The sequence below is a fragment of the Sinocyclocheilus grahami genome, unplaced genomic scaffold, assembly GCF_001515645.1.
Source record: "Sinocyclocheilus grahami isolate Dianchi unplaced genomic scaffold, SAMN03320097.WGS_v1.1 scaffold14.1, whole genome shotgun sequence".
Taxonomy (NCBI): Eukaryota; Metazoa; Chordata; class Actinopteri; order Cypriniformes; family Cyprinidae; genus Sinocyclocheilus; species Sinocyclocheilus grahami.
In genome coordinates this window covers 880596-890572 of record NW_015505193.1, presented here as the reverse complement: position 1 = coordinate 890572, position 9977 = coordinate 880596, and the positions used below count along the sequence as shown (strand labels likewise).

Below are 9977 nucleotides of genomic sequence, written 5' to 3'. Positions count from 1 at the left end.
CAGAGACTGTAAAATTGGGGTAATATGATCATATTTTCTTGACCTGGTAAGGACTCTAGCCGCTGCATTTTGGACTACCTGTAGCTTGTTTATTGAGGATGCAGGACAACCAGCTAGCAGTGCATTACAATAGTCCAGTCTAGAGGTCATGAATGCATGAACTAGCTTTTCTGCATCAGAAACAGGTAACATGTTTTGTAGCTTGGCAATGTTTCTAAGACGGAAGAATGCTGTTATGTGAAATATGATCTTCAAAAGACAAGTTGCTGTCTAATATAACACCCACATTTTTGACTGTAAACGAAGTAACAGTACATCCGTCTAGATGCAAATTGTAATCTAAGTGATTAGTGTACTATTCTTTTTAGTCCAATAATTAATATCTCTGCCTTATCTGAATTTAATTGGACAAAATTATTGGTCATCCAATATTTTACATATTTAACACACTCTGTTACTTAGATAATTTAGAAGTTTTATCTGGTTGAGATATATAGTTGAGTATCATCCATATAACAATGGAAACTAATCCCGTATTTTCTAATAATATTACCAAGGGGCAACATGTATATTGAAAATAGCAGAGGACCTAGGACAGATCCTTGCGGCACTCCATACTAGTGCAGTTTCTGTGCTATGATGGGGCCTGAAACCTGACTGAAATTCTTCATAGATATTATTTTTGCAGGAAGGAGCACAATTGAGCAGACAACTTTTCTAAAATTTTAGACATAAATGGAAGATTTTAAATGGGTCTGTAATTTGCCAGTTCACTAGGATCTAGTTGTGGTTTCTTAATAAGAGGCTTAATAACCACCAGCTTGAAAGTTTTTGGGATGTCACCAAGAGATAACGACTAGTTAATAATATTGAGAAATGGTTCTTCTGCTACAGGTAACAACTCTTTCAGTAATTTAGTTGGTACAGGATCTAATTGGTTTCGATGCAGTGATACGTTTATTTAGCAGTTCCTGTCTTGTAGTTGTAAAGCACTGCAATTTTTCTTTGGGTGCGATGAATGAAGCTGAATTACAAGATGCTGTAGATTCTAGATTTGTTATTGTATCAATATTACGAGTTTCTTTCTTGAGAGAATGGGTATTGCTGTTGTACCATGGCGCAGTATGTTTTTCTCTAACCTTTTTTAATTTGATGGGGACAACAGCTTCTAATGTATTAGAGAAGATAGTGCCAATATTGCTAGTCATTTCATCTAGTTCATGTGCATTTATGGGTACACAGAGCAGTTGAGACATCAGGCAGGTTATTTGTGAATCTATCTTTAGTGGTTGGAGTTATATCCGGATGATACAGCAGAGCGATATAGTTAATATCAGTAATACGCAGCATGCATGATACAAGGTAGTTGTCAGTATCATCATCACTTTGAGGTACAATATCTATATCAGTAAGATCAATTCAATGCAATATAAGTAAATCTAGCGAATTGTTAAAATGATGAGTGGGTCTGGTGACATTTTCTTGACCCCAAAAGAGTTTATTAAGTCTGTAAGTGCAAGTCTTAATGCATCATTTGTATTATCAATATGAAGTCTCCGACAATTAGCGCTTTATCAACATTAACCAATAGGTCTGAGAGGAAATCTGCAAATTCTTTTTAATCACTATTAATCACTTACCACTATCAATTTAGGATCTCAAGGTGAAGTCTTAATTTTCACTTTAATTTAATTATTGCGTAAAAATGCACTGAGCTGAAATACCTGGAATACCTTGCACATTTTTCCAGGTAGATGTAAGAGAATCAGTGTGTGTGCGCAGTGCTTTTAATCTCTGCTCTATGTTCTAGCCGGACGCAGGAACGGATGACAAAGGAAGAGAGAAGCTACTGTCTGCTAAAGGAGGACAGTCACCGGTGAGGAGGGGGGAGATAATTTGACAGTTTGCTGTGTCTGTCTATGAGAGAGTGAGCTAATCAACTTAACCAGAAGAGGCGGGGCTTCAGGGATAATACAGTTAGTTCTCAGCTGTCGGTAATCGAGTGGTCACTGCACTGACCTCCTTCGGACCCCTCCTGCCCACCCGGCTCATATCCGTCCTTCTTCTTATCACACCCCACATTAGCACTCTCTTATCTTTTTCTTCTCATTCTTTCTGACAATTTAATGAATTAGATAATGAACTACACAGTCCGTTGAACAACCGTGTTTTTCCTGTCTGAAATGAGCAGTTTGGTCGCAATTTCACTTGATGTGATTTTGCGGATTTTTGTTACTGCCATTGTGCCCTTGTACATAGTGTCAGGCCTGCGGCGCATACAAACAACACACGTATGTGCTCAAACACTACTGTGGCGTACACGCTTACTACACACGGCACTCAAAGCAGATTACCTCTCTGGGTATTCCACACTAGATTATGCAGGATTAGAGTCAGAGCTGGATTAAAACACACAAGTTAGAGTGGTGTCCTTCCTCTAATCAAAGACACATGTTCACTGTGTATATGCGTGTACCTGAGAGAGTGTTGTGTTTTAATTCAGATTTTATGTGTGCGCGTCTGGGGGTGGGTTGGATCCGTGCTGTTCATTAACTTCAGTACTTCAATCTAATCACCCGTATTTAGTTTCAATGATTAGTTTGTTCCAAGTTCGAAACTATTTCCTGTTCTGATGCACAAAACCACTACAACAGCTGTAGATTTTGTAAACTAATATTTAATAGTGTTTTTAACACTATTTAACTGAATAACTTATATTGGAGGCCAGATTGGTAATGGTCAATATTAGCATTTTTTAAAAAATGTTTTATTCTTTTTAGGCATAAGTAACCAATTAATAGGTTGATTTTACAAAAAATTGTAAATACTGTGGTGCTTCTTTAATGAACTTTAATTATTTATTACATTATTCTGGTTAAAAAAACACTAAACAGACCAATATAGACCAATCCTGTTCCTGAAGATCCACCTACCTGCAGAGTTCAGTTTCAACCCTGATCAAACACCCCTGTCTGTAATTATCCAATGCTCCTATAAAAAAAGCTTAATTAGCTGGTTGAGACGTGTTTAATCAGGGTTGGAGCTGAACTCTGCAGGTACAGTAGGTAGATCTCCAGGAACAGGATTGGGCACCCCTGGTATAGATTTATAGTATGGGCCATCATATTTTATTGCCATAACAAAAATCATTATTGCTTATTAGTTTCAGGCAAAATGTGATTATGGTAGTCAAGTAGCTAGTGTATTACCAGCTGATATGGTGAGCATTAAGTAACATCCTGTTGTTCTTGTAGCTTGCCTCCGAGTCTTTGTCATGGACAGACAGGCTGCCAGGGTACTGCATCAACATATCCTCTATCCTCCTTATGGTGGGTACCTTTCCCCATAAGAGCATTTGTCACATTGCTTTTATGCTTAAAATTCGTATTTATCTGTTCTCTCAGGTTGGGGTCACGTTCTCTGCCGTGTCTGGAGTGATTCTCTACCGCATCATTGTGTTTGCCGTTATGTCAATGAACCCTGATCACGAGGCCAAGGCTAATGTGCGTGTAACCGTGACAACCACCGCTGTCATCATCAACTTGCTGGTGGTTCTGGTGCTGGATGAGATCTACGGCGCTATAGCGGCCTGGATTACAGAGCTTGGTGTGTGTGTGTCTGTGTGTGTGTGTGTGTTTACATGACAAAAGATTAAATGTGTTGCATTAAAAAAAAATGTCTTGATAAAAGGGTGACTCTAACGAAGAAAAGATCATGCATTACCAATGATGATTATTATGAATATGATATTAATGTCATACTTGCAGAGATTCCAAAGACTGAATCGACATATGAGGAGCATGTGATCTTGAAAGCTTTTTTGCTGAAGAGCATGAATTCATTTGCACCTGTCTTCTATGTGGCCTTCTTTAAGGGCAGGTAAAATGGCATCCCATTAGCATACCCACCCAAACTAACGTGATGTTTTGTCTCTGTTGCGAGCAATGATAATTGGATTATTATAATGTACTTTGTGGTTGTTTATCATGTCCAGTGTGTTGCAGTGTAGTGGTGTGCTTACTGTAGTATTGTGTTTGTATGTAGTGTTGTGTCTACACTAGTGTCTACTGTATTCTGTAGTGGTGTGTGACTGTCCTGTGTACGGCATTGTTGAGAATGTTATCTATGTTCGTCTGTATTGTATATATCACTTTGAGCATTTGTTTCATAGGAACATTTATTTATATATATATATATTTAAAAAATTGTTACCCTAAAATCATGCAACACTGAGAAACCAAAAATATTGGTAACACTTTATAATAAGGTTCCATTTGTTAACATTAGTTAACTACACTAGTAAACATGAACTAACAAAGAAAAATCTATGAATAATCTTAGTTAATATTTCAACATACACATAATAATATATTATAAAAATCAAAAGTTGTATTTGTAAATATTATTTAATGGACCTGAACTAACAAGTATTTTTATTAATGTTAAATTTGAATAAGCACAGTAACAAATGTATTGCTCATTTTTAGTTAAAACATGAACTAATGGGAACTTATTGTAAAGTGCTGTCAAAATATGATATTCTACAGTAATTTTCTATATTTTTTATATTCTATTTAATTTTTTTTACTATATATTACTTGTTGAATATGATCTTTCATGTAATTATTGTATACAAGTCCCATGTTGTACACTTGAAAATTCATTTTTCTCAAAATTATTTTACCCCTTTTTTACTCAATTCAAAAATATATCATCATATTTTATTAATAATTTTTTTTATTCATGTCTAAATTCCAGATGCAAATTATAATTCTATAACAGCCTGTTTTGTGGTGTCTGTGTGTTACATGTAGTGTTGTTGTATGTCTATATAGGGTTGTGTTGCTGAACAGTACACCATTATGTTGTAGTTTAGTATGTGCGGATTTAGTGTCTAGCACAAAAATGCAGAATTTCTGGGTTAGCATTTTTTATTCCAGAGAATAGTAGCATTGTCGGTATTTTAAAATACCCCTCATAACTCTGGTGTGCTAATTTAGGTTTGCCGGTCATCCGGGTGACTATGTTTATGTCTTTAAGGATTTCCGCATGGAAGAGGTAATTATTAAAACGATAATATGTTTGTCATCAGTGTTTTAGCATACTGTCACTAACTATTTGCATGTACATGTGTTTTTGGTCCAGTGCTCTCCAGGTGGCTGTCTTATTGAAGTGTGTATTCAGCTGGGAATCATTATGCTGGGAAAACAGCTCATTCAGAATAATGTGTTTGAAATTGCCATTCCGTAAGTATACACACACATACACACATGCAAAGTCTTCCCTGTGGTCCCTCAGCTAATTTTCTTGGATTCCGCAATGTATCCCCAGTCTATTAGAGGAAGCCCCTAACTCTCTTGTTAAATAAGATTTTTAATTCTCTACACCGTTTAACATTACCAACGCAGTGCACAGTGAGTGATGGAAGAAGTGTTTAAAATTACACAGCCAAATCTGTTGACATTACAGAAAGCTGAAGAAGATGTATCGCACGTATAAGGAGGAGAAAGCTGGATCGGCAGATGAGGAGGACAAAGATTCCAAACGAGAACCACAGCGCTGGGATTTGGACTACGACCTGGAGCCATATGAGGGATTGAGCCCAGAGTACATGGAGATGGGTGAGTACTGCATCACCTTCATTGTTCTACTTGTTTGAAATGCAGTCAACCTGCAACATGAAAGCCTCATTTGGTTGCACATAACTTAATGACAGTGTTGTGGCTTAAAGTTTTTTTCTAAAATTGCTTTTTATTGTCAAAAAAATGTTTATTTTCTTAATACATGTTCCTGGTCTTATTTTGAGTGATTCATCAGTGTACTTAATTCCTCCTTTTGTAGATTTCTTAAAACAAATTGTATTTGCATCATCACATTATAAAAGTACAATGTGAATACTGTTTATAGTTGGCTTTAATAGCTGTAATAATATAATAACTTTCAAAATAATAATTATTTATTGTATAAAAATAGAACTGCTAGTTATTTAACATCATGAAGTACCTATACTCTGGGCGCTACAGACCAATCAGAATTAACCATAGGTTTTGCATTCTTTGGGGCCAGTTGCATAAACAAAGCCACTATGTGAAGACTGTGTCTTGAGAACTAGATTGACCAACCAGCAATTAGCCAAGAGATAATCGGTCTTACTTTTCTGATTTAAATTAGGCCAATCTACTTTTTTGTAACCGACTTCACAAACAGTTATGACAAGTCTTGAAGAAAACAAATTTGATGATAGTAACTTTTTAAGACTCGTCTTAGCAGTTTATGTAGCCAGCCCCTGAAGCTGTTACACAGCTGTTAGTAGCCTGGACAACTAGTTGGCTAGAAGCTTACTCTAAATTTGGTTTAGAAAATGTTGATATTGAAAGCAGGATCTGGCTCCTATTCAATTACATTTAAATTTGTTTAAAAGTAGACAGCTTTGTCTGCGCCGATAACCTAGTGGGCAGTGCACTGACATACAGTATAACGCTGTTGTGTTTCAGGTGTCCTGAGTTCAAATCCCGGCTTGAGGACCTTTCTCGATCCCGCCCCCCTCTTGCTCTCCCACTTTGCTTTCTGTCTGCTCTTTCATAATAAAGGCAAAACACCAAAAATAAATCTAAAAAACAAATACAGACATTTGCATGGCATCAATGCAACCATTTTTTAAATCTCACTACACAACAGGTTGCCCAACCAATATGATTTGCGATTTCAGTCACATGCCCAGAGCCACTGCAGTAACATAAGACTGCTACTTAGTGTATTACCTCTAAGGATAAGGAACATGGGGGAAACAGAATCCAATGGCCAGCAATCAAGCTGTCGGAATCTGTTCCCCCACCTCTATGGAGAGACATTTTGAGGTAGTTGCTTGTTGTTGTTTTTATCCCATATAGGGATGAATCTTAACCAGTATCTTCTTCAGAAATATTAGAACCTTCTAGTATTAGAAATATTGGGTAAACAGAATCAGATGACAAGCAATCCAGCTGTCGTAATCTGTTCTTCCCGCCTCCAGGGTAAGAGATGTTGTAAATAATGGCTTAAAAGTTGTTGATTCTATCCCATATCGGGATGGATCTTAACCAGTATCTTGTTTAGAAATATTAGAACCTCCTTGTATAAGAAACATGGGTGGAACAGAATTTTGATGACAGTCAATCCAGGTTAAAGTTTGTTGATTTTGTCCTGTATGGGGATGTATCTGTGCATTTTCAGTCAGCCTGTCTGTTGTTTTTTCACATAGGTCTGTACATGAAATAGGTTTGTACGTGAAAACCGGACCAACTTTTAGTTTTTGTTGGTGTGAACAGACCTTAAGCTTTGTGATACTCAAGGAATGATCTTGAGAGAGAGCATAGACACAGTTTGATTGAAGGAAACAATATAACAGTATCATATTGACAATGACCTATGATATATGTAAATAAATGTTAATCGGGTTAACCCTGTAGTGGCGGATTGGATCGGTCATGTTGGTTAACAGTTACCAGAGTCAATTCTATGGGTCAATAAGCTTTGTATGCCTTGAAGACTGACACTTAATATGTTTCCTTTGCTTTTCTGTCTATCACAACTTGTACTTCAACTACAACTTCAGAGACTCTGACAGTGGTTGGAAACCTTCTGTCACAAAGGGAGAGGAATATTACATGTATTATTTTATTTAGTTGTTTATTTTGAAATCCCTCACATCTGTATGGCAAAATACATTAGTAATCCTTCACTGCAGTCACACAGCTGTAAAGGAAGCCATAGTGGCACATTGATTAACAAGAGAGATAAAAATGTTAAAATGGATGCCAACACCTGCTCTATACATTCTATTATTAGTTTTTCCTTAGAAGAGATTTAAAAAAAGGTGTTTAAAGAGGCCCACGATGACTTTGAGGAATTGGGTTTGATTAAGGACGTGGATCATTTGTGTATGTGTGTGTTTGTTTGTCTGCAGTTATTCAGTATGGATTTGTCACACTCTTTGTGGCTTCCTTCCCGCTGGCACCAGTTTTTGCTCTGCTTAATAACGTCATTGAAATCCGACTAGATGCGGCAAAATTCGTCACTGAAATACGCCGGCCTGATGCAGTCAGTGCTAAAGAGATTGGTATGAAATTTTGCAGCAAATATGTACAGACTTGCTCATTACTATGCACTTAACATAACTGTTATTTAATCTAGTTCACACTGTCACATATTTATCTTCCCTTTTCCAGGCATATGGTACAACATCTTGAGTGGAATCAGCAAGTTTGCTGTCATTACAAATGTGAGTGTTAAACAGAGATTGTGACTTAAGATGAAACAAATTTCAGATTTAGTTGCTGGCTGTGTTTAATATGATTTATCTCATTGCATGCAGAGATTTTAAGGTTCTTCCTCCTGCTATCTCTCTTTCCCTCAAGGCATTTGTGATCTCCTTTACATCGGAGTTCATTCCTCGGATGGTGTATCAGTATTTGTACAGTGAGACAGGCAACATGCATGGTTATACAAACCATACACTGGCTTATTTCAACACGAGCAACTTTAAACCTGGAACTGCCCCACATGATACGGACTTTGACAGACAACTCCGTATTTGCAGGTACACACAACACACACTCAATACCCTCATACTCATGAACTCTACTCGCCTACATTATCTGGTAACATTCTTTCTTCTGCTCAACAATTCATCATCTTCACAGGTACAAAGACTATCGAGATCCACCCTGGTCTCCCGAGTCTTACCAACTTTCTAAGCAGTACTGGTCTGTGCTCGCTGCACGCCTGGCTTTTGTCATTTTTTTCCAGGTCAGTCTTTATTAAATGGCTTTTCTTCTTGTTCAATGAACATTGCAGGTTAAATACAATTTATGCTCTATCTACCATTAAACAAAATGTAGTCTTGCTTGTGCAATGTTGTTGTGTCATGGCCATGTCATCCTAGTATAATTTACATGACATCCATGCAATGATACAAGGAAGGGTTGTAACGTAAATATCCCTAAAGCATTTTCAGGAGTTCATATGTCCATATAATCTTTGCAAGATAAAGGTAAACAGCTGTCATTCTGCAATAAGGGGGCTCAAACTCTAATTTCCCCTCCTTTAACCTACTAGTAGGAGATTAAAATAGAGCTGAAATGTTAGAAATAAAGGTGGAGGTGGGGGAATGCCTGAAGAACTGTGACATAAGTGATAAAAGCAGCAGTGGCCTATTAACTTTAAATTAGATTTACAGATTAGATGAACATGCATATTTTAGAATTCCATATGCATATGCAGCAAATTCCAGAAAATTGTATTTACATAAATAATGCTTAACCAGAAATTCATCCACCTAAAATGTATTATCAAAAAATCTTAAAGCTGCAGTCCGTAAATTTTGCCTCTTTGTCGCCATCTCTGTTTGAAAACCTGCAATTGCAGCTATCTGCGGAATTATCTTCCTTGTGTGGATTGTGCGGCGGCTCGGCTCCAGTGTGGATTAATCTAATATTTTGAGGTGAATGTGTGGCTGTCAGTCACCGCACCGGTGTGGATATTTACTGCACTTCGAAATCATAGATTCTAGCCTACATCTTGGAATATATGACCTAAATAAGAATTTGCACCATATATTGTCATCTGAACAAGTAAGTAACAAATCTGCCACGTTTGTTCTGACCAACTGAGGGGGAAAAAAAGCATTACAATAAATCGCGCTACTAATAGTGATTTAATCTAAAGATCAGTTAGCTCATATCACATCAAACCTCGCAAATTATTATTATTGTTATACTTTCTTCTCAAATTGTTAATGTTAACATCAGCATTATGTGACTATGTGAATATAGTGTGTTATAGCGTGTAGATTTCAATTTCTGTACAGTCTAATCTCTAATTGTCATACCATTCGAATTTCATATTAAGAAATTCTTTTAACCCAAAAAGCTAATTATGCTCCCTTCGAACTGGTTGTCTTTAAAATACAAATCTTGTGTAATCCCAGGCTATCTGTA

The 9977-nt window shown here is 36.8% G+C and overlaps 1 protein-coding gene across 1 annotated transcript in view; it reads left to right on the top strand.

Annotated features, from left to right (window-relative positions):
* LOC107600544 (anoctamin-1-like) overlaps positions 1 to 9977 on the top strand; it is a 29176-nt gene that overhangs the window by 16715 nt on the left and 2484 nt on the right. The window contains exons 10-20 of the mRNA XM_016292479.1: positions 1811 to 1876; positions 3255 to 3329; positions 3405 to 3606; positions 3768 to 3879; positions 5001 to 5058; positions 5146 to 5246; positions 5470 to 5621; positions 7946 to 8098; positions 8208 to 8260; positions 8397 to 8578; positions 8682 to 8787. Coding sequence (XP_016147965.1) covers positions 1811 to 1876; positions 3255 to 3329; positions 3405 to 3606; positions 3768 to 3879; positions 5001 to 5058; positions 5146 to 5246; positions 5470 to 5621; positions 7946 to 8098; positions 8208 to 8260; positions 8397 to 8578; positions 8682 to 8787 — 1260 coding nt within the window. The remainder of the gene's footprint in view (positions 1 to 1810; positions 1877 to 3254; positions 3330 to 3404; positions 3607 to 3767; positions 3880 to 5000; positions 5059 to 5145; positions 5247 to 5469; positions 5622 to 7945; positions 8099 to 8207; positions 8261 to 8396; positions 8579 to 8681; positions 8788 to 9977) is intronic.